The sequence below is a fragment of the Gallinula chloropus genome (assembly GCF_964237585.1).
Source record: "Gallinula chloropus genome assembly, chromosome: Z".
Classification (NCBI taxonomy): Eukaryota; Metazoa; Chordata; class Aves; order Gruiformes; family Rallidae; genus Gallinula; species Gallinula chloropus.
In genome coordinates this window covers 77,451,201-77,475,966 of record NC_140089.1, presented here as the reverse complement: position 1 = coordinate 77,475,966, position 24,766 = coordinate 77,451,201, and the positions used below count along the sequence as shown (strand labels likewise).

The 24,766-nt window shown below is 40.9% G+C and overlaps 1 protein-coding gene across 1 annotated transcript in view; it reads right to left on the bottom strand.

Moving 5' to 3' along the window:
- Window positions 1–6,634: 6,634 nt before the first annotated feature.
- The window catches only part of NPR3 (natriuretic peptide receptor 3), a gene marked incomplete at both ends in the record, with an annotated part of 40,146 nt that continues 22,014 nt past the window's right edge, over window positions 6,635–24,766 (bottom strand). The window contains 5 exons of the mRNA XM_084278687.1: window positions 6,635–6,746; window positions 10,057–10,144; window positions 11,433–11,568; window positions 15,460–15,554; window positions 19,100–19,235. Coding sequence (XP_084134813.1) covers window positions 6,635–6,746; window positions 10,057–10,144; window positions 11,433–11,568; window positions 15,460–15,554; window positions 19,100–19,235 — 567 coding nt within the window. The remainder of the gene's footprint in view (window positions 6,747–10,056; window positions 10,145–11,432; window positions 11,569–15,459; window positions 15,555–19,099; window positions 19,236–24,766) is intronic.

The window sequence follows — 24,766 nt, the reverse complement described above, 5'->3', positions numbered from 1 at the left end:
GAAAGTAGGTATCTAACAACACAGGCAGTGCAGAAACCGCTTGATCCCATCCTCTGTTGAGTCAATAGTATCATCATGGAAGTATAATCGATCACTGAGCATTTTCCCTCTTCTCTCTAACTCATGTGCACCAATATTTTCCCCATATTTTCAACAGATCTTTTCACCCCTTGTATCCTATACTGCAGAAGTCATCACAACACCTGCCACAAAGCTACATCAGGGAGATACCCAAATACGTGAGGAATCCTTTGTCATCTCACACGGCACCATGATAAATGAGCACTGATTATTAACTCATACTGGCTTTTCTGTGGTGGCTCACTCCTCTGTCACACTGCATAGGCAGTTCACAAAGTAAGAGAAGTCCAGATCCAACACAGCTGCGCTCTTTATGTCTGCTGACAGTTCAGCCTAACAGAAACATCTGCTCATACTTCGGCAGGGTCGGGGAGGGAGGGTGTGTGGAGAATTGTGTGCTACCTGTGCATACCAGTTGAGATTACAAAAGAAACCATTAAAACAAGATTATTTAAAAAAATATTCTTTTTTGGTACATTTTCTTTGCTTGCTCATGTGTCCTCTAGAAACGTTCACATGACAGAAATGCCAAGCAACAGTTCACACAGGGTGGATTTTAACCTTTCAAAGATTTAACACCTAATGAATCAACGTAAGATTTCAGAAGTACTATAGCTTAATACACAAACTTTAACAGTGTCAGGTTATTTAGAATTTTGCCTTTGATGCAGAATATTAACTTAGTGGTTAGTGAGTGATTTTGAATGAACGCTAAGCCTCTCTTTTCAAAAGCTAGTTTTATATGCTGTAAATTTGGTTTATGTCAGATACGAGTAATTTTGAAAAGTAAATTCTGGAAGAAGTAATAGCATAATAAAACAGTCTATGTAATGATACACTGGACATAATTAGACACTAGCCCAAGAAAGCCTCAAAGCCCTGGCAGCATTATCTTCTTGATCAAAACCAGCAGTAACCTCATAAAAACACCAACATTAACCTTTATCCTTTCCTTCTCTATGGGTGAGATAAAGGGAGAGCTGCATTTATGCCAGACTTAAGGTCCCACTGGGTCAACCCACAGTGCTTAGGCTTCCTGTCATTCTCAAGAAGAGAAAAGACACTATCAAAGTCTGCCACACAGCTTGCTGACCCCTGTAGACAGACAGGTCTGAGGCCTCTCACAAATAGGTATTTGTTTTATTTTCAAGAATCATTTTCCATCAGTCTCAGAGCTCAGACGTTAAAAGGTATCTGAGAATGGAAAAATCACAGGCCTCTAGCCAACTGAATTAATTTCTGCCCCTAAGCAGGGATATGGACGGTGCAAACACTTCCATTCTTCCACTTGAAAGGTTTCACATACACACACACACACACACACACACACACACACAAAGGGCTAAACCTGTCTCCTACAGAACTCTGACTTTCCTGAAATTTGTCCCTCCATAGCTTACTGTTTTGAGACAAGTTACTGGGGCACGTTGCTCACCAACAGAAATGGTAATATACCACTAGAAACTTGTATTTCTGTTCCCATATGACCTGTTTTGGGGAGGGTGGTCACTAGGTTTGATGTCATTCTGTGGCAACAACATTTAGGGTAAAGAAAAAAAAATGACTGGCTGACATCACCTGACATCTTCTCATGATGCTTACGAGTAGTGCCTTTTCTGAGAGTCCAGTGGCATTCAGCAATCATTTTAACTTTAATGAGATGGCTTCTTTAACTACAATTTATGATGCTAGCCTTCAGTCATTTAAAAAGCACAGGATGCCAGCTGCAAAATTCAGATTAAAATTGAGAAAGATTTTGGTGGATCCAATTTTCCGAATTTGCCTGGTTAAAAGGCAACATCAGACAATTCTGGGTCTAGATCTCTGATAATAGTTGGTGTGGCCATGGGCCATCATGAAGTGTGGTGGCAGTTGAGCAGCACAGTGGCAATGAACAGCTGAAATTACATAAAAGAAATTTTCCTCTCAGTGAAGGAGTATTTCTGACTGAATGATGGAAAATGGTGGTCTCTTTTCAAAGTACCTCTGAAGCTAGAGAAAAGAGCATGAAAAATAATGGGGAACTCAAGAGTGTTCACTCTACCCTGGGAGAAAATGAGGAAAAATAACCTCAGCTGCTTTATTTAAAGAAACAGAACAGCTACATGGCTACTCTAAAGCACAGAGGAGGGTAGTGAAGGATGTGGAACTGTCTTGAGCTCCGGAAAAGGTAGACTGAATTGCCAAAGAAATTTATGACCAGGACTATTAGCTTCCTGTCTTTGATGTCTATTCTTGGCTTTCCAGGAGCATTATGGCATTCATGAGGTGAAAACCATGCTGGAGCCAAGGTCAGCTAAGGCTGATGCAGCCTGTTCTACTGCAAAGCTGAGAAATTCACTCAGAACTGCTTCAAGATGCTGACTTTAAAGCCTGAAGACACTTCACTGAGGGCCTGAGTTTACTTCCACTGAACCAATATGAAGGTTTTTTTATATGCTTAATGAGAGTGTAATTGTATCTCCTAGTCCAAAAATGAATCAGAGAACAACCTCTCAGTAAACCATCTTGTCAGATAGCAATCTGTTATTTTGTCCAGCACAAATGTTTTCAGAGCATTAGCTACACCTTAATAATTCTCCATTAAAAACCAACAAAATACTTTCAATAATGCAATAAAAAATTTATAAAAGCAAACTGAAAATAGATCAACAACACAAATCTTCAGAAGTGAATGAATATAACTCTTTTAATATTTTGGCCACAATCTTGCAAGGTGGGCAGCACTCTCAATTAAATGTTTTGGCGATGACTGAACGTTCTCAGAACTTAACTGGGTTTGGTTCACAGTGAAGCACAGCACAGATAGAACTGGTAATTAGTGGTGATGGCGGAAGTCACAGGCAGCTGAGGACACAAAACATGTCCATTAACAAAACTTCCAGAACCACCAATGGCCCAGGAGAATGCATCTAGGCATCTGAGTCTAAACCTGTGGGTCTCAGCATACGAAATCACAGGTACTATTCCAAGCTTTGCTTCATCTTTGTCAACATTGAAGAGGGAGGATGTTAGGCAATCCCCAAGAAGAGGATTCTGAGGTGAATCAGCCTTTAATTAACAATGTTTGGTAATTCAATAAAATGCTAAATTAGCAGAATTTGTCAAACTTTGACCAACAAAAAGTATGAAACCACTAGTTCTATTTCCATTTAACAGGCACAATTGTAAGATTTAGCGATAAACATATGGCCTGTGGGGCCAACCCTTCTCCAGTTCAAGCATGTGGAAATATTGTTGGTTCAGCCACGGCCAGGATCATACCCTTTGGTCCCAAGTGAGCAAAGCACTTAGAAGCTGAAGTTGAGCTTATTTTAAGTGTGTTCTAAAGTGCTGAGCTGGGTCAAGGCCCTCCTTGTGCTGGTCTGCAGTACAGACGTATGTTTGTAATATGGGCAATTTGCTGAAGCCAAAAATGTAGGTTTTGAAAACTCTTTTGAGAATCAATTATTATTATTTTGATTAGACATTCCCTTACAGAGTCTGAAGCCTAAACATTGTGGCATTGAGCTAATGCAGATGAACCAGAAAGGAAAAGTGCATTAGCTGGTAAAGAATCTCTCTGCTGAACAATCTAAACTCAAGGCAGTTTTTGATCTATGGTCCACAGAAGACCTGGGAACTATTACCAAGAAGTCTGTGAAAGGCAGCTAAAATGAGAATTTTTATTCATGCTATAGAGGAATCTACTTGTGCGAAATGTCTTAAATAATCTCCACACTTCCATGAGAAAAACGCACAGGTAGGTGTGCACCAGTTTAGAAAGATTAAAGCTCATTGACCAGAAATGTTTTAATGTGAAGGAAAGGTTCACCTTTCTTAGGACATGCTAGGATTTAAGAGTATGGCTAGGCCTCCATCAGCATCCCACCAATTCATATCTCATCAAAACATTTATTGAGGTCATGATTCAAAACCCTACACGAAACAGGGGATCAGAATTATTATCTAACTAAAAGCTGATCTTCACTATACTTCTTTATATAAAATACATTTAGTTATAGCAAGATGACACAGTAAAAAGCTGTCTTAACAATTTATTGTCCCAGAACAGATCTTCTAGTCTGACTTGACTCTGGCACAGGAAAAAATGCAGATCTACACTACCATCTTGCTCCCTAACTGGTAACTGGTTGAGTACTACCTCATGTTGTAAGACAAATCACAGCAAACATAATTTCAAGAAGTTTATGCTTCAAATCTTACCCTCTTTTCTCTACATATTTAAAAATTTTCTTTCCCTTTTTCTGTGGCAAAGGAACCAAATGGATAAAACAAAATAAAATTACTGAAACAATTTGCTTTAAAAGAGGTAGATCAAAACTCCCTTGGAAATGATTTTAATAAACCCAAACTTTAAGGGTGCCCAAGGTCTAGACAAAACCAACCGCTTGAAAAAAAATTCCAAAAACTAATCAGAAAACTGTCCATTGACCACAGCGTTAGTTTAGCGAAGGCACCGTTGCAGATGTCATACAGGCCCAGACTGGGAAACAGGATGACAGAAATCTTCCATGTGAACAACAGCTGTTTCAGTGTGTCCTAAAGACACCAAACACACCTCCTCTACAGCCACTACCCATGCTGGAGCTGCCCTAACAGTCAAGAAGCCGTGTTCTCTGTTTGCCTGGCACATTGGACATTACTTCACAAGGGTAGGAGATGAAACCCACCATATACTAAGAGGCAAGTATTTCCCCATCAAAAAATAAAAGGCAGCAGAAAGAGGGCAGAGCCAGATTTTGCTCTTCATGCACTTCCAGCAATCCCAAAAAGGGTTATCTGAATCAATACCCTGGCTTCTCAGGGCCTACAAGTTTTGTAGAACACAGTTTTGAGATTAACTTTCAAGCCTGACTGCGACTGCTGAGACCAGAAAGTTCCATTTATGAAATAAGAACTGAATAAAACAAAAGATTTCACATACTGGAACCATAGTTGCATCCGGGGTTTCCCAGACAATATTTTCATAGGTCTTCTTCATCACATTTATAAATACCAGCTGTTTTCCAATTTGTCTAGTATAAAACACCTGCCAGTACCTAATTCATACAGATTTGGTTTCGCTCTTGGTAAAGTCACTGGTAGAAGTCCCAGGGATGCTGATGGCAGCAGGATTAAAAGCAGCCCTAGCATATTGTTGCACCACTCCAGTTCTTGAAGGTAGTTCCTTGCGTGTTTAATTGTACATACATGAATAGTTAGTCTCACCAACAGATGCAGAACGATTTAACACGTGAAAAGTTCATTATTTTCAGGGTCTGGGCCATCATCATATAGACAATTCAACAACTGCATTTATATTGTTTAAATAACTGTTTGAATGTTACACATGCCTGGAGAAGAAAGTGGGCAAAAAGTCTAAAGTCTGTAGCTATCCATAAAGTCACTTCTCCTGTAAATACTGGTTCTAAAATATATTTAGAGCCGATGACTTTCCCTGCATGTTACTCCTACCATAAAAAATAAGTCTGCAAAACATCCTCTCCCTTACTTTTTAATCCTACCAAAGCAAAAAATAGATACTTTAATAGAAAAATACAAGATAAAAAATATCCTAAAAATAAAATGGTAGCATGGAATGTCATTTTTACACAAAAAAAGATCCCCTTTTGAATTGCCTCAGCTATACAAACACTTTTCTATTTACAATTTTGGATGCAGTCCTGTGCTCACACTGAAGTTAATGGCCTTTTGCCGTTGACTTCACTGGGAACAGGAACAAGCTCTACATAGACTATGTTTGCCTCTACGAAAAGTCATGGTGACAGAGAGAAAAGAGCATTACAAAACACATATAAGACTGAGGAATCAGCCAGTCCTCTCCAGAGGCCTGATTGTCTTCTCTCCATTTCACACCAGTGAAACTCCTCATCCTTCACTGGAGTTTTTCCTAACTCCCAGCACCTAAGAGGGAGAATCAGTGCTTTTGATTGTAATACAACACAAGCAAGGAAAGAATCGTTTGTGTGTGTTTCCACCTGCCTGATTTTCCCAGTGGAGTTAATCACACCCACGTGGAGTTACACCCAAGTGCCAGTTCCCTCCTAGAACTAAGTTCCGTTTGCCTAATCTCGTATCCCCTGTAATCAATTACAATGATTCAGTGATGCAGGATCATACCTCAAATTAATCCCTTTTTTCCTTTTGACAGCAACCAGCAGCTATGCCTGGGAAACCACATTTGATACCCATGGGTGAGATGCAAATAAAGAAGGAGGTGGTAGGAGCTTAAAAAAAAAAAAAAGGGAACAGAATGAGGCACTCCCCATCAACTAGACCCAGATCTGCTGCCTTAAGAAATACTGTCTTTACATATTAAGTACATCCTAAAACATCAAACTGCATCATTTTCTTTTTTCATGAGATGAAAGGCCATGCGGCATAATGTGATTAGTAAATCATTCCTGAGCTTCTGAAAGAAATTAAGACAAAATTACTGCTTAAAAGAGGGAGTTCTTCAAGAGCCTCTTCTTTTTACACTGATGTCTTTGGTTGTGTCCTTTTCCCCAACTCTTTTTTTCCCCTAGAAGAATGGGATTCTTTTTCTTCTTTATGCAGCAGAAAAATGAGATCTAATGGAGTCTTCACGTAACTGCCGATGTTTCCCCATGTTACAGTCCTCCTGTCGAGTTCGTCTCTCAATAGTTATTCTGTATTTCTTTCTGCATGAAAAGAGAGGAACAGAGTGAGAAATCCTTCTCCCGCTATAGGGTAACAGGACTTCCCTTATGAAGAATGCCTGTAGGGGACAGCTGGGTGCCAGTTGAAAAATGAAATGTGGCAGAATGTGAAACCCTGGTCAAAGATTAAAGTAGTTTGCCTTGAAACATTTTACCCAGGCTCAAGAATGCCTGTTAATTTCTACACAGCGGCCTCAAAGCACCAAGACACAGACATTTGCTCCTTTGAAAATTTCTGATCTAAGTGATTAGGAAGTTTTTGTGAAGTGTCATGTGAACTGTGTCACATCACTGCTTTATATTGATCAAAGCCAAATTTCTTTCCAGTATACAGGGTGTGGGGGGTACTTTTTGCAGTTCAAACAACAGATCTGATTCCTTGTAGAGTTGTGTTTCTCACAGAAACTATGTATTAACTAACTAATTCCCCCATCTCCCTCTGAGAAAGCTATGTTCGTAATGTCAGGGGAGGTAGTATGATGAATTAAGAAAAGGAATATAGATGATAGATCAGAAATGCAGTTGCTCATGCATCAGACACAGTTGTTCCTATGTGTCTTCCCCTAAATCCCTTTGAAGAATTCAGGCAAGTTATTTTACGTGTCAAACAAGCCCTCTGACTGTCTTTAGGTTTCCCACTAAGTACCCAAATCTTCACTGAGAAAATCCTGAGAATATTCAAATTTATATTTTTGCGCTTATGCTTTCAGTCATGTTTCAGGACCAATTTTTCAGAAGGGTGTAAGTCCAGCCTCATGTGCATATGGTACTGTTTGTGCAGATGCACAACAAAAAGCTCGTATGCCAAGGAAAGAAAGCTCTGCCCTACTTGCATATGTAGCAGGCATCAGAGCTACATACGTAGCAGTGAAAGAATGATATTCAAAGCAGCAAGTCTTTAATTTGGGTAACATGGCTCAATAGAAAATGGGAACCTTAGAGCAGCCTTCCAGTACCTAAAGGGGCCTATAGAAAAGCCTATACAAGAGCATGGAGTGATAGGACAAGTAGCAATGGGTTTAAACTGAAGGAGAGTAGATTTAAATCAGATATTGGGAAGAAACTCTTTACGGTGGGGGTGGGGAGGCTCTGGCCCAGCCTGTCCAGTGAAGGTGTGGCTTCCCCCTCCCTGGCAGTTTTCAAGGCCAGGTTGGATGGGGCTTTGGGCACCCTGGTCTGGTGGAGGGTGTCCCTGCCCATGGCAGGGGGATGGAACTAGATGGCCGTAACTCAAACCATTCTAGGATTTTATGAACCTACAAATTCTGAAAAGATTGCCTAGACGTTTGTGCCTGAATCAGTAACCTCCAAAATAATTTGAAAGACCTATGTTCTTTACTCAGTTTATGTATTTTCAAGTCAGATTCTTCCATCAGTCAGAGCATGCACAGTAATAGCTCATGCACAAGGACAGGTCCACATGTAAGAAATGTGGCTCTCTAAGTTTAAATCCTTTCAAAGCTACGTATCAGAATTACTATCCAGATCTTTCTAACAGTTTGTATGCCCACTCAAAACTGTGTTTGCATGCTCATTTGTGGTAATTATGGATCCAAATGAGATGTAATCAGAAGGTACCTATACAGTTTGAAAGGTACAGAAGCTGCAGATACTCCCAGGCACACACAACTGCTAGGCCCACATTTTCTGAAAACTGACCCATACATGTTGGTATGTTTCATTTTTATTCTAATGGTGTAATTAGAGGGTTGTCCCCATTCCTGCTCTGAATGAGTGGAATCAGCTCTCCAGGGTGAAATGCACACATGTGATGCACAGATCCATCTGATCATCATCCTTCAGTTGAGAGAAGTAGGCATTTCTCAGAGTCATTCTTCTGACCCGTTTTAACTTTTAGATGAGGATGATGTGAACTGCACTGAAAAAAGTGCTCATTTCTCCTCTCTGACTATAAATGCAATGACTGGGTGTTGAGCTTAGGTGTGTACACCTTTTCACAGTTTGCATGCTCCTTTGTTTACATGGAAATTTTTGTGCCAGATGACTTAAGAGTTTAAGTCCTGTTTCTACAACATTGCTTTGCACAGTTCTATACCAGCTTGGGATGCCTTTTGCCCCATTTCTTGTTCTCATATCAAGTCTCACACCATACTCAGCCCAGTATCAGCAATGCTAAAAAACAAATCTAAAAATTATCACCTCAGATTCAGAGTGTATAAATGATGCAAGAACCTCTACTGACATCCAATATAAAGGCAGATTTGTATTTTCTTTTTCTTTTAAAGACAGGATTTAGTGAGTCTTCAGAGTGTATAAATGATGCAAGAACCTCTACTGACATCCAATATAAAGGCAGATTTGTATTTTCTTTTTCTTTTAAAGACAGGATTTAGTGAGTCCCAGGTAACTTTTCTCATCTCAAACAATACTATTATGTAAGCACCACACACACATAAGAATAAAATCACCTTGCAGAATTTCTGTCTTTAAGCACCTCATGAATAATCCTGGTTCCTCGATCTTTCAAAACCCTGAAAGTGTCCTGGTGAACTGAAACAGGTTTTTTTCTCATTTCATTTTGTTACAATTTTTTAATAAATGGATTTTTTTTTATTACACTGTAACATTGTCATTCTTATACACAGAGAAATCTATTCTCCTCTCTTCCTTCCATCTTCCATAACCTAAGAGGATAAGTTATAGTGAAAATATAAGATGCTGAGCATGTATAACTTATCTATTCTGTCAATGTTGGATCCACACTCTAAAGACTTTAGATTTGCTGACTAGCAGTGGAAGAATTATTTTACTTGAACGGGAAAAAAAATAACGTATAACCCTGCACTGACCTCAGTTTACTAAGTTAAATGCACAACTCTGAAATCCAAATGCTCTCTTATACTAAAATAGAAATTTATTTCTAGCTACCAGTAAAATTCCACTCAATACTCAAACACTAAGTATGGTACCAGGCAAGTGATACAAATCTCTTGCATGATTGTAGCCTGAACAATTGAGCTGGCAAGTACCAAATGCTTTCAAGGCCAGGGGACTTTATTAAGTAACTACAAACAACAGTAATTGACTGCAAATACTTCCACGAATAAAGTTACTCAGAGATGTAAGTGGTTACAGGACAAGGCCCTGAGTCAATAAAATTATTTGGATATACACGAAAGGACAGTCAAAGCATGTTCACGGTCTTTGATGGGAATGTTACCACAGATGATTATGATGCCACTCTGCTTCCCATCAAGGGTGTGCTGTGAGGAGCGGAGATGTTTGGATGATGAGTAAAGAATTTATAGAACTTTCAAAGGATTGTACTAACCTGAAAAAGTAAAAAGCCATTAGCAATCCTGCTCCGAGCAAGGCGCCCACAACTATCCCTGCAACCGCTGATTCTCCGAGACCACCTGCTTGAAAAGGGGAAAAACAAACTATCAGGGTTCATACTGAGAACTATTTGCATTCACATATTGGAAAATATAACTAGCAAACAATGACCAACAACAGATAATAACTAAAGACTTTCAGAGCTCAAGATTCCATGGGAACCTCTTCCTTTGTTTCAGTTTCTGCATGTTTATCTTTTGTCCCTGCTTCCCTTGGGGCTAAGCAAGCCCCGAAGATCAGTGTCAGATGAAGACACATGTCTAGATATGGGAAACACAGGAACATTGTTAAGAAACTGGTCTGGACAGCTTGGTCTGAATCATAACACCGACTGGGATTACAATGACGCACAAAATAGGAATCTACCCTGAATATTCCCTGAGACATATACCAGAAACAAATTAATTTCACCTGGTTTAGTATCACAACCCTCTATCACCCAGGTTTATTAACATGACTGTATGATTATCCAACAGGTCCTGATTTTTTTTTCTGAACCTATGCTGTTTCAAGCTGAAGTCATATTAGTTTTGCCTTGCTCCAGTTCTCATCAGAGGCAGAGCAGGGACAGAGTAGACAGAGTGCAGTCAGTGTCTACACAACATGTGCACATACAAGTTTCTCAGGGATCAAAGAATTACCAGGCTGCAGATACTTTTTCACTGCAGGACCAGTAATTTGTTTCCTGTGACAAGCTAAGACCACCTTTGCCACTGAAACACCCATTATCTTGTTATCCTTACCTCCCTGCAATGTCCTGGTCACTACAACATGGTCTGCAAAGACAGTATGCAGGAAAACAAGGGCACCTTCTCTGAGGAGGGCTAGTCCCAGACTTCTGGATTCACAGCTGCTGCCCCATTCAACTGAATCCACTTCTTCCCAGCCTATGGCCTGCTTGCAGTGCCTTCTCATAGCACTGAAAATCATTTGGCACTGGGAGAACACTTCTCCCATCAGCACTGGCCACCTCAGTTGCTAATGGTCAATATGATTATTCTCTGGGCTTTCAGTTACATTCTTCTTTCTGGCTAAAAGAGATTTTACCTTTTAGCCCGTGGAAAGTCCTAAAGCCTCGAGGGCCCTGGGCTGTGCATCATGATTACTGTCATGCCTGAGTTCAGGAAAGTGATTCAGACCACGTACTATTCAGGCTGCCAGACCTTAACTTCCCGAACGGTCAGCAGAGAGACACAGTCATGATGTCTCAGTTAAACAACTGTGTAAGCACTGTAATACGGCCGGTGATGTTGCATCACCACATGGATTCCTCTGGCAGCCTGGGCAGAAGCATTAAGTCACTAAACTTACATGATTTACATGGTGTATTGTTTGTATGCTCTGAAACTCGACCTTCATCCAGTCGCAGTCTGCCATGATTCCAAGGATATTTCACATTTGATCGAACTTCAAAACGCCCCTGCTTTCCATAGTAGTCCCCAATCACCTATGCAAAAAAGAAAGGAATGAGAAGATTTTGCTATTAATTTAGGGACATGGAATAAACAGAGAGACATCACTCACTTGGACTGCTGTGGTAGGATGCTGAATCACTGAGAACAGGGCTGAAGGGACCTGTGGGAGGTTATGTAGTGCGTGCCCTGCCCCAGGGCAGGATCCGCAGAACAAAAGCATTCCTGACAGATCTTTATCTAACATGTTCTTAAAAGCCTCTAAAGATGGAGAGTTGACAGTTCCTGTAGGCAATTATACTGGAACTCAGCCATCCTTACTGTCAGTGGTTTTCCCTAACATGTAACCTATATCTCCCTTGCTGTAATTATCCATCACTACTTACCCAACTGCCAATGGATGCAGAGACTCTTCCTTTCTGAAACATCCCTTGACATCTTCACAAGCTCTTATCTGGTCTGTCCTCAGGCTTCTCATATATAAACCCAGTTCACACAATGTTTTTAACCCTCTGAATATTCGTCCTGCTCCCAGAGCTTCCTTCAGTGCTTGATAGTGGGCTGAGTGCTCAGGACCATCACCTAGTATATTAGATACTGAGGCTCCCAACTACACAACTCCAGACTGGACTTTTCTGTTTTGCAAGGATCATGCCCAGCTAAAATTTTCAAATCTGAAGAACTATGAAGGACATATCATTCTCCATTTTGTATTTCTGCCGTGGTTGACATTTACACAGAAAGGGCCTTTCATACTTATTATTCTGGTAGCATGAACTATTACTTCAGATTAATTCATCAAGATACTTCAGAATTTCAGTCCTGTCCTCAACAGTAAACCCAGGTTTGAGTCAAGGTAACATAAGTTGGATCTATTGTAAAGTTGCAGGACTAAATTGTGGTAACAGCAGCAGGTCACTCATCTGAAAACAGTTCTGAAAAGATCTATGTGCAGTAATAAAGGCCAAATGTCCTGACACTGAAGTAGCCAGAAGCAATGGCAAAATCATATTGAAAGACATATTTGGCCTACCATAGATGAGACATCTACTAATACTCTGGATTTAGAATTCAATACATTGGTAGCCTGTTCAAATTTTTCACCTAAGCTTCCTTTTGACAGGAAATAGTTAAAAAACAGATACAATAATGTAGATTTCACACTAGTTAAAGGAGCTGATTTCTCTCTGAGTTTTGCAAACGGGAGATAAATCTTTACAGGAAATACTTTTTAAACCTTTGTTCAATAATAAAGGCAAATTCAGTAAATTCCAAAAGCAGGGGGGAAAAAAGTCAGAGATTATTTTCAGCCAGCAGATCATTCATTAAAAGATTGTTTAATTAATCCAAGAGGAGTGGGATAGTCCTACCCCTGCAGGGCTTAGTAAATAGGAAAGCATGCAGAAAGACTTAAGAAGAACAAAGAGGTATGAGCAGTGACCAGATGGATTTAGATCAGAAGTAGGACATAGACTGGTTAAACAATGGAATAAATACTTAGGGAGCAAGTGAGGCAGCCCATGTTCTTCAGTGTTTGCAGATGAAAACCTGTTACTGGGTGAGCTTCAGTCACATGCAAGGGTAAGAAACCTGCCTGACTGTAACACAGCAGAGGTCAGACTAGGTAATACAGAATCACAGAACTGTCCTGGTTGGAAGGGACCTTTCAGGTCATCAAGTCCAGCATCTAAAAGGAACTGAATGTTCTGAAGCAACACAGTCTGACATGCAGAGAATACCCAGAGCACAACTGCTAATAATTCCTTGCCAAAACTGATGTGTTCTGAGTTTGGCCTATTCTATATCTCTGTTGCCCTCCCAGAGACTGGAACAAAAGAGATGCTTCTTTCATTCACCGACTGTATGAAGCTGGGAAGGGCCATCAGGATGCCACATGCTGGAAATCAAAATGGCCATGACCAACAGGGAAAAAGGTTCTGAACAAAATTAGGATGCAATTTCACACAGGAAAATTGCACAAAAACAGAGGAAGACTGCAATCTACTGGAAAGGATTTGATAGTCAGCCCAGATCAATAAATTGGACATGAATCAGCACACTGTCAATAAAAAGGTAGATGCTACACAAATAGTAATCACTGTCTCAGCAGTGTGTTTTCTTCCAGCTTTGAACCTTGTGAATGGACCTAGGAAAACAGTTCTGCCCAAACACCCATTCAGCTGACTCAGTTCAGCTCAGAAACATTGCCATAAGGATATAGAAATGAGCACAATGAACAAAATGATACATTAAAGGAAAAAAATGTTCATACAGTGAGGCATGAGGATTGAAATCAATGTAGAAGACACAAGTGGTAAGTAATCCCATGTGAAATACGTTAATAGCACATATATTTGTATGTATCAAAGTAGAGAGAAATTAAAATCAGTGGAATGTTAAAAGGAGAAAAGTACATCAAAGAAATGAAAGTTATTTTAAAGTGCAAGTGAAGCAGCAATGGAAGGAAAATTAGGTGTGGGGCTTTAGCCCTGGACAGTAGATGAGCACCACACGCTGCTCACTCACTCCCAGAGGAGAAACAGCCAGAGCCTCCCTGGGTTGGAATAAAGACAGTTTAAGGACAAAAGCACTGTGAAAGGAGAGCAATAAACAGTAACAGCCAATTACACTCACCGGGTGATAACGCAGGGTACCTTACTGACCCGACCACTACAGAGTGCTGCAGGATGCAAGGACCCACCCAGCAGCACTTAGACTGCTCTGGGGGCAGTGAGCCCCTGCCTCTCCCCAGCCAGTCCAGGAGGTATGGAAACAGCCGGGGCTAACTCAGCTCCCCTGGGCTGCCTGCTTGGGGAGGGTAACTCTGGCCTGGCCAGAACCAGGACACTAGGAGACAGGGCTTGAACTGATAAGCAAGATAAAAAGCTAATAGACTGAACAACCAAAAGAGGGAAGAGTTGTTCAAACCACAGTTATCCCAACCACTTTCTACTCCTAGCTTCAATTAATGATGATTTCTCCTACCTGTAGGAGTGTGTGCATTTCACTGCTGGAGTTTTTCAATCCCTTTTGCACACCAAAACACATTAGATATCCCTTACTCTTTTAAGAAAGGTTTCTTGAGTCTGTCTCTGCCACACCATTGGTAAGAACAATAACATCACCAGACTCAAATCTGCACATAGAAATGTCCAGCTCAGATTACTGTTGCTGTACGTTTAAGCTTGATGAAACAGGGGAGGCCAGCAAAGTTTAGGTTGGTGCTGACTCTGTGACTAGCAGAAGCTGTATGCTACAGTTAGAGTGTGGGCAATCCATGTTTTAATAAACTCAACCCACTCATGCAGCTGATGCTGTTTCTCATAGACTGTTTTTCCGTCTGGCTGCTTCTACTTCTGCTGCTTCCAGTGGAATAACCTATGAGGTGTATATGGAGCCCCCTGACTAAACCATCTCTTCATCACTGAAAACAAGGTGCTCAGACCTTACTGCCTGATATGCAAGGTGAGACAAGGTCTTCATTCCTGCCTGTGGCTGACCACGGGGCAAAATTAAAGTACCTGTGTTAAACACCTGGGTAACTCATGCACCCCTGATTTCTTCTTACCAGTCAATGAAAGGCCATACTCATTTAAAACAATGATTTACCATATTCAAAATTTATCAGTGCTTAGCTAGCATGTGATATTTCATCCTTTACATTTTGAAGTCTCCAGCATCATGTGAAGAAACACATATACTGTTAAAGAAAATAAGTTCAGAATATTTAAAAAAAAAAATAGAACAACTACTTCAAGATCATTTTTTTACAGAAAGGATTTGGGCCTCAGATTGACAGAATTAAGCAACACCCTACTGATGTGTATATTAAATAAACAGATGTCCACCGATAAACAGACGATACGATATTACATTACTCTGGCTAGCTAATCAGTGGCCAGCCTCAATGGTGTTTGCTTCCTTACCTCCTGTGTGCCTGCCTCTGGGTCTGTCATTCCAATCACAGAGAAATCCCCGTATCTGTCTCCATTGGCATCAATGGACACCTGCCCTGCAATGCCTAGAGAATGGCATGTGAGGAATTAGAAAATTAATTAGTTAAAATACGAAGACTTTCCAAGAAAAACAAGAAAACAGTGGACAGGTTTTTACAGACTGATATGACAGGAAATCTCATCAGTCTCCCAGCATTTTTGTTGGCATTCCAAAAGAAATTGTAATTTCATCTCAGTGTCTGCATTCCTGAATTCTTAACATTTCTCCTTTTTAAATATCAAATGTGTGAGGCTGTTTGGGCAATACGTGTGAAAAATCTAATTCAAAAGCCAGCATGCAAGAATACAACACAAATATATTTAACGTGAACTACTGACAGAGACTTCAATACCCAAATACCTAATGATGCCTCCATAAAGAGAGTCCAGCTCATGTGCTGCAGAGGACAATGGGGCACAGCCTCCACCCCACAGACTGACGGGGTTGGTGAACCCACATAGTCAGTCCAGTGTTGTTTCCACCTGATGAGATACTCAAGGAGACATGGACAAGGGCCACCATGTGCACCAGATATGCATTAAGTCCTGCAGTCATTTACAAAGGATTAACTATGAGGAAAGGCTGAGAGAGCTGGGTGTGATTAGACTAGAGAAGACTGAGAGGAGTTCTGATTAATGCCTATAAATATCTAACGGGTGGATGTCTAAGTACAGGTAGAACACAGGGAATTCCAGCTGAATATGGGGAAAAACTGCTTCGGTGTGAGGGTGACAGAGCTCCAGGACAGGCTGCCCAGAGAGGCTGTGGAGTCTCCATCTCTGGAGAGAATCAAAAGCCACCTGGAAGTGATCCTGTGCAATCTGCTCTATGTGATCCTGCTTTAGTAGGAGAGGGTGGACTAGATGATCTCCAGAGGTCCCTTCCAACCCTCACCATCCTGTGAATCTGTGAATGCCATCATATGGTGCTGTTTTATATTGTTAGATCCCAGCTCACTTCCTTTCTTCACAAGTTCTAGGAAACTTTAGGGAAGCAGAATCATAGATTCACAGGATAACTCAGGTCTGAAGTGGCTTCAGGATGTCTCAAGTCCAACCTCTTGCTCAGAGCTGGGACAGCCAGGAGGTCAGAATAGAAGGATATTCAGGATTTTATCTGGTCGTCCAAACCTCCAAGGATAGAAACTGCACAGTGTCTCTGGGGAACCTTGTTCTGACTATCATGGTGAACAAATGCTTCCTTGTATCCAGTCTCTTTCTTCAATGAATGTCCTTGTGTACAAAAAGCATGGCTCAAACTTTTTGTGGTGTAAGTCAAACAGGTTCTTAAAATATATCAAGTAATACCAATTAACTATGATAAACAAATTGTAAGGCTGCTGGTATGTTTTATCACATCAGATATTCTCAAACATGATCTTCCACTGCCTGACACCAAACATGGCCATTTACACCATTGCAAGGCAAACAGGCCTCATTATATGTACATGCTACACCAACTACATGACTAGACCAGGCCCAGAGCAGTAGAGAATCAGGTTCTCAGTGACTGTAAATCAGAAATGAGAGGTCAGATATTCAGCCAGAGTATAAATTCCCCTCAACATACCTAATGATAGTAAACACTCAAGAGATTAGCGCATTTATCTTCTCTCTGTCCCCATTTAGTGATGTCAGGAATGTTTAAACTTACTGTGATTTTCAAAACATTTAGTGGTCATCAAAAGCTTATTGTCAAGCAGCTGTTGTATTTTAATAGTGCAGTAATCAAACAATGGTGGATTTGATTACTGCAGGAAAACTGAATGGGTATAACACCCACTTGGCTCTGAAAGCACTGGAAAAGGCCACTACAAAGAGCTGCAACGTCCTTGTCTAGATGGCAATTTGGATTCTGGATTTGACAGGAGGCATTGACTGGAACAGCAGTTAAATTAGTGTCATTAATGAAATTGGAGTTCTCGTCATTGAGGCCTGCAAAAGTTTAAATGCATTTTAAAGCTTCCTGCAATAGAGTCTGGTGGGTGTATGCAAGGACCATACTCTGTGGTTCTGCGTCCACTTCAAGAGAGGCTACAGGCAGAATAAAGGCATGTGATTTTCCTAAAAGGACTGGCTTCAAGACATCAATATAAAGGCCTATTTCAAAATCAGTTTTATCCTTGTAAATTATGCCCAGCAAAGTATCGCCATAGGGAGTAGACAGCAGACAATTTACATGGCATTTTGGTCTTTTTAACTGCACCCTCACAGCTCAACTTGACAGGTACATTTTCAGAATAGCTGTGACAGGACAGCCAGCCACAACAAACTGGTTTTCACAAGCTAGAGAAAGAGAACATTTTTTCCTCCTGGCTGATTTTATGAGAAAGGTGTGAGAATCAACCATGTAACCTGCATGGAGCACATGTAGGACTTACAAAGGCACAGCAGCTGCTGGCTTCCTGAAGCAAAGTAGTACAGAAAACACAGTCAGGCTGTGCTGAGGCACCTGTTCATACACAGGATAACCAAACAGTGAGGCAAATTCTTAGACACCAGATTTCCTCTGTTAAAACTGTGTTTTGGGAAGCCATGGATGTGAAAAGAGGTGGTGGAACATCAAGCACAATCTCCAGCTGGTGCCGAGCTCCTTATGGCATGACTGCAACCCGCATAATTTAAAGCAATTCCCATGTGCCTTAAGCTGCCCTGAGGACCCTTTTGCCTTGTGTTCAGGCCACAATTTGAGAATGGAAGAGAGATTTCAAGCTGCTGCCCTTCGTCCACTATTTCCAGTGTGTTCTTAGAGCACAGAACCTGTCCACCACGAGCTGGGGTTCTTTGCACAGTCAAATTAGTCATTCACTTCTAATCTGTCTAGGGGAAATGTTTCCTTCTCTCAGGCATTTCCATAGGAAATCTTGCCAATCCTAAACTAAAAGACTGGAGTATTGTAAGAGATGGATGGGAATATTCTAAGAGATGACAGATGAATCCAATAATCCAGGGTTTCTTTATTATTATCCCTACCTGGCAAAACAACTTGCATCACTTTCAGCAGCAGGGTGACATACAAGTGACAGTTGCACTTCAGAACTGCAACCTATGGGATTAGGCACAGAAAGGCACAGTGCTGTTCAGCTGCTGCCTCTGAGATGCACAGCTCCTGAAAGGAGACCAGGGAAAATCCTTTCAGGGCTCAAAGGAGCCCCATCAAGAAAGAAAGAAACAAACAAAAACCTGGCACCTGCTTGCTCCTATCCATTCCCAGGCTTTTAAGATAAAAAAGTCAAATGGAAAAAATGAGACAATCTCAGAGCTAATAGATGCACATGAGTAAAGTGAGCTGCTGTAATCTTTTCAAAAACAAAGAAGGAGCCTGAGAAAATTGCTGGTATTTCTTTACAACATCACTGAGGGTCATTAAATTGTTACGAGGTTTTAGAGCTGAATAACACCTCAAGGGCTGGTACAAAATAAGTCAGACTGGTGAGGTATGTGAGCCAGCCTTAAAGACATATATGGTTTTGTATGGTTATTTTTCTCTTAGTTAAGAGAGGAATAGGCACTCTGCATATAACAAAGTCCTGAATTATTTTGACTCTGACAATTCCTTATGAACTCTTACCTTCATATGTTCTGTTCCGTGTTTGCTGAACAATTTTTTCCCCATCTTTCTTAGTGAAACCAAACTTCAGGACTTCCTGTAAAGCTAGAGCATAAAGAAGAATAGCATCATGGAATCCTTCCACAAACATGTTCACCTAAAAAAAAAAAAAAAAGAAAAAAAGCAATGGCAATTGACACATGAAAAACTTTTATTCCCTATGGAATTAATTAAAAAGAGGGAATCTCCAAATTAACCACACTGGCTAATTTGGAGGGTTACTTTCTCAACTGCTGGAATACAAAGAAATATGTCTCAAAACAAAAAAAAGAACCACAGGGAAAATGGAAACTTTTAACCCATTTTTGAAAACAGTTAACTGCTATCTGCTACTCTGAACATTCAAATCACACTTCCATGCTGTGCCTGAATAGCTCTGCAGATAGGGGAGAAATGTGCCGATCACAGTTCCCACACCCAGACACACAAATTCTGCAGCTGACCACATGAGATTCTGTAGGGTGCTGAGCACCCTCACCCCACAGCACCACCATGTATGTCCTCCTTCCCCTGCATAGAGGACTTAGCACCTCCCAGGACTGGGAAGTATGTGCTGCCATGATTTTTTTTGGACACTGTGACTGGTGGATTTGCTTGTTTAATGATTACCAATTCCATTTCTGGCCCTTGTTCAGCTGAGCATCTCTCCACTAGCAAATGGCTACAGTACTGCATTCTCTGGAACTGCCAGGAGAACAGCTTCTTGTCCTTTACAGTTTTTTCAGTGACATAAAATCAATGAAATCTTGCTTTCAAATCTTAAAATAAAGTAAGACTGCTGCAAACCAGCTCTGTCTCCCTTGAGTCTACATAAGCAACCTACAGCTTTTGGTGTTCTTCACTGCAGAAGCATTACAGGTTTGCTCACAGGAGCGTGTTGTGCTTCAGGGATGAAGCCACAATTATTTCAGACACTGAGTTCAGATGGAGACCTATCAGCAGAAGCAGATACACTTGACTTGATCAGCACAGGCATTCCTCTTCTGTAAGCAACAACTCACATCTCAGTAGTGACTTGATACACAGTTGTTCCAAACTAATGATCTTTTCAGCTGCCAGGAAGACGTTCCCATTCAGTGACAGGTTCATTACAATGGAAAAGCTCCTGACATGCTAGCAACGATGTAATCAACAATTATGACACATTATGGAGTCTCTTATTGCCATTACCAGTGAACAACTCACCTCTACAAATATTATCCTGGCTAGAAACATTTAGCTTATCTTCCACTTCAGTGTGCCTAAACAACTCAAAATGCTGGTAAATAAAGTGCTACTCAAACTTTCAGTTTTAGCCAGGCACTAAGGATGTTAAAAGATAAAAATATGTAGACAGTTTAGTAAATAACTGCTCCATAGATAACAAGTATTACATAGTCTATTGGCTACGCTGAACTTACCAAGCCCCTGGTAATGTAATTACATGCGAGACATTCCTTTACTCTGAAACCAGCTGCTAACAGTAAGGAGACTTTCCAAATCATTTACTGATAATACCAGAGTCTACGCTGCTCTGGCATTTAAAGTTGGGAGTTCTATGTAACCCCAACCTATGTTTCATGAAGAAAATGCGCCACCAGTTTAGGGGAAGAGCCCACAGTGCCACAGACAGTGCAGAACAGCCCAGTCTGACAGCCAAGGACTAACCGGCAGCTGCAGTTATTTTGATCTAAGGAGAAAGCATGAAAGAAGAGGTGAAAGTCAGGCTTTTGGTAGAATAACAAGGGCTGGACAGAGTGCACACTAGGACAGGCTTTGCCAGCAGGGGGTTTAATTTTTCAGAATTGGGAAAAGAAAACCCAAACCAAGAAACCACAAAGCTCAACAACCGCTTTATGTGCCAGTGCTAGAGTCCAAGTGCCCTGTGGATGATCAAACATGGGCTTTCTTGATGTGACACTCATTCTCTCAGGAGAGAAATGACTCCCTCTGGTTCTTTTACCTCCTCACTGGCTGATTTACAGCTTGTGGCTGGCATTCATTTCAAGGAAAGCTATTTGTCACTTCCTTTGTCCGTGGCAAAGAGCTCTCAGTAACACAGCAACCTCCAAAATCCATTCTGCCAGCTAATTTGCTCAATCTGAAATCTACCCATGCCAGCAGCCTGAACAGCCCCCTGTAGACACTGCAGATTTACCAGATAAGACCTGTCAAAAGTCACTTGGCAGTTTGGGAGATTGCCACCACAGCCCCCTACTCTGACTCTTGGCCAAAAGCCCTGAAGTTACACACAAAAAAATCACATTAGAAAATCATCAGAAGATCATCTGTGCCACCTCTCAGATCCTCACAGACAAAATTTTATCTTATTGAGACTGCTGGTAATTTATCCCATTATCCTTCTTCTCAAAGAGTCATATTCAGTGTTAGTGGGTGAGAGGGCACCTTCATGCCCCAGTCAAACTGTGTGCTGGGCACAACTGCTACTTCTCACATTGTCCCAGGAACACATTTGAGCACCAGCTCTTGAAAGGAGATACAAGATGCCATGAGGGGCATATCATCATGCTCAGTTAGTTAGAAGCTGCCACAATCCTACAGGGAATGGGTATCACGAGATATGTAGGACTGCTCTAGCCTAGAAAGAACAAAAGGTTGGAGATGGGAAGAACGTTACAATGTGAAGTAACAGCTGCAGATAATTTAAAGGGATTTCCTTTTCTTAATTGTATTTTCCACCTGTCTGGAGCTCACTCTAGTTCGTTTTGCAGCTCTGTTGCCTGTGCTGTCTGCAATAAACCCTCTGAACAAAAAGACTGCAAACCTATGTTCCAATACCACTGCTGACCTGTAAGAACAGTGCTCTGAGCCATATACAGTCCCAGGACTTCCTCTCTGGACAATATTAACTCTGATAATGACACCTCATATACCTCACGGGTAGCAAGGATTTTCCCTCTTCTTTTGTTATATTAACATTGTTTCAGTTCTACATTCAGTCCTACAGTAAATGATGAAGCAGACAGACACTGAATTTTCCACAGTAATTTTTATACCATTTGGCATGTGTTTATTTGAATTTTAGAATACCTGACAGCAAGAATAACTAATACTTTAAAAAAAACCACCTTTCCTTTGCTTCGGGAAAGGGTTAAAAAAGGCTAGAATAAGTATATGTTCCATGAATGTGTTAAATAGGCACCAGGGTAAATGTGAAGATGTTTTCATAGGTTGCTTGAAGGTCTCCATGGTAATTAATAATGTGTGATTCAATCTTAGACTGCCCTCAGGACAAAACTAAACAGATTATAAAAGCTATTAAAGATGCACTAATCTCATAGGTAATTAACAGTTCTTTGAGTTGAGCTCTAATAAAAAGCAGGGTTTTTTTTTAATATTATAGTATTTTCCAGTTTGATTTATGCTGTTTTTTAAATTACAGGTGTGAGATGAGCTCCAAATGCTGTCATTGTGATTTGCATGTCAAATCTACTAGAACATTGCTGCTGCTTACCCATCCTGCCACCCCTCAACATACGCATTCAGCAATGTGAGCAGCAGCAGGGAAGCTGCCAGGTTTGCTGAGCATCTTTGGAGGCTGCAATACTGGAACACCCTTGCTGAGATATCTTCCATATTACTGTCATTCCCATTCAAGATACGGTGTAACTGAAAAGCAGGTAAGCTCACTGCTCAGCTGGATGAGATAAGCATACATTTGCACCTTTTATTTTCTTGCCTTTCTAGTCTAATTAGCCATCTTCCACCAGAAAAAAAAAAAAACCAAAACAAAAAACCAACAAACCACCTCTCCATGGAAATCACAGGGAGAAATTTTACACAGTTCAAAGTTATAGTTCCCCAAGCAGCTATAGTGTGACCACACTATTCATATATACCAAGGTGTTAACAGCATACACAGCAATGCAAAATACTACTGACGTGGAAGACGGCCAAGCTACAGCAACACAGGATCCATAATTTTCCGTATCCTGCCCACTGACTCTTAAGTAAGCTTATTCTCTTCCATCTGGAACTTCCCAGCTCTGAATCACAGCAATTGCAGCAATTCACACCACTGCAGTGCTAGGTGGGCAGGATCATTGTTGCTTTTTCTCAACTGCAAAAGCAAACAGCTAATATTCCCTAAACCGGGTCTCTCTCTGCATCGACTTCCCAGCACATCCACAGTCATTTTCAAGTTGTGAAACAGCAGTCCCAGCCAAGATCAGTGAGGACCCGGGGGATTGCACAGACCACGCTCAGACTTTTTGCAAAATTCCTACCAGTTTACATACTTGACAGGATGCTCAGGTGACCAAACACCCACTGAAATCCCACTGATATTTCACCCCCTCAGATTAGTCCACAGGGATGAAACATTAAGCAATCAGGTACAGAATTTTGATGCTGTAATCACACGAACCTCATCTAACCCCAAGATTACGAATATTGTAAATGAACCCTCACAAATTTCTGCAGTACTGTGTCAGACTATAAAAATATGTCATGACACTGCAAAAATATAGCAACACAGTTCAAACCCAGCAACTATATTTCAAATATATACATGCTGTGATGTACTTCAAGCCAATCTCATGCCAAGTCTGTTCAACTGCTTCATGACTATGGAACCCCGTGGCGTGGCAACACATCTTACAGTTTATGTACATGTTTTCCTACTATCATATTCTGTTTCAAGGCACCTTAATAAACCAGTCTTCTTCTAAGCAGTTGTAAATTAACTCTCAATTCTCTCTTTTTAATCCGTCTTTACCAAGTCAGTTATAATTAACAATCTTTCCTTTATGAGCTTTTCCGAGAAACCCTGACACATATCCTTGGCTGTCTTCTGGCAACTGACTCACTAACCAGCAATATACTCTTCAATTAATTATGGAGCAGGGACTTTTCTCTTTCATAGCATTTGCTGATGTCACAGACTCCCATTCAAGACATTGCTACTCCTGTTGCAGTTGCTACAATTACTCCTTCATGCTCCTGGGATGCTCAGAGGCCCTCAGATGAGTTGCTATGTTCTTGGTCTGACCAGCACAAACCCAGAATAAGGTGCTGATGATACCCATACAATAGACAATAGGCAAATACAGATTATTTAAGACTTTTCTTCTTTTTAAAAGAACTGTGATTGATATAAACTGATTGTCTGTTCAATTTTCAGTTTGCATAAATTCACTGAGTTGATAGAAGTTAAGATGTAGTTTGAGAGTTGCTGGAATAATTTCCATCGGCTCTGAATGGAAGAGATATGGATCGAGAATTGGAAGCAGATGGAAGCATCTCTCACATCTGAACATTACCTATAGATATGAAGTGCATTTCAAACCCGTAGCCCAGTTGCAGCTTTGCAGTAATTCTCTAGCTCTACTGCCACTTACGCTACCGTGTATTCTTGCGCAGCTCTTGTTAACTCACTGTCCAGCTCCTCCTATCCTCATGCGATTTCTCAATGCCACCAGGCAACAGAAACTCACAGAGTCCCTACATGTCACCTATGGGTAACAGCTACTCCCATCCACCCCAAGTGGGATTTGAAGGACTCCAAAGTAAAACAAAGACAGAATTCACCTTTAGATAGACAGCATAAACAGCATATCTTGGTGTGCCTACAGACATGGATATGTGACCCAACCTGTTCCCACAGAGGTCACATCATTGTGAAATCAA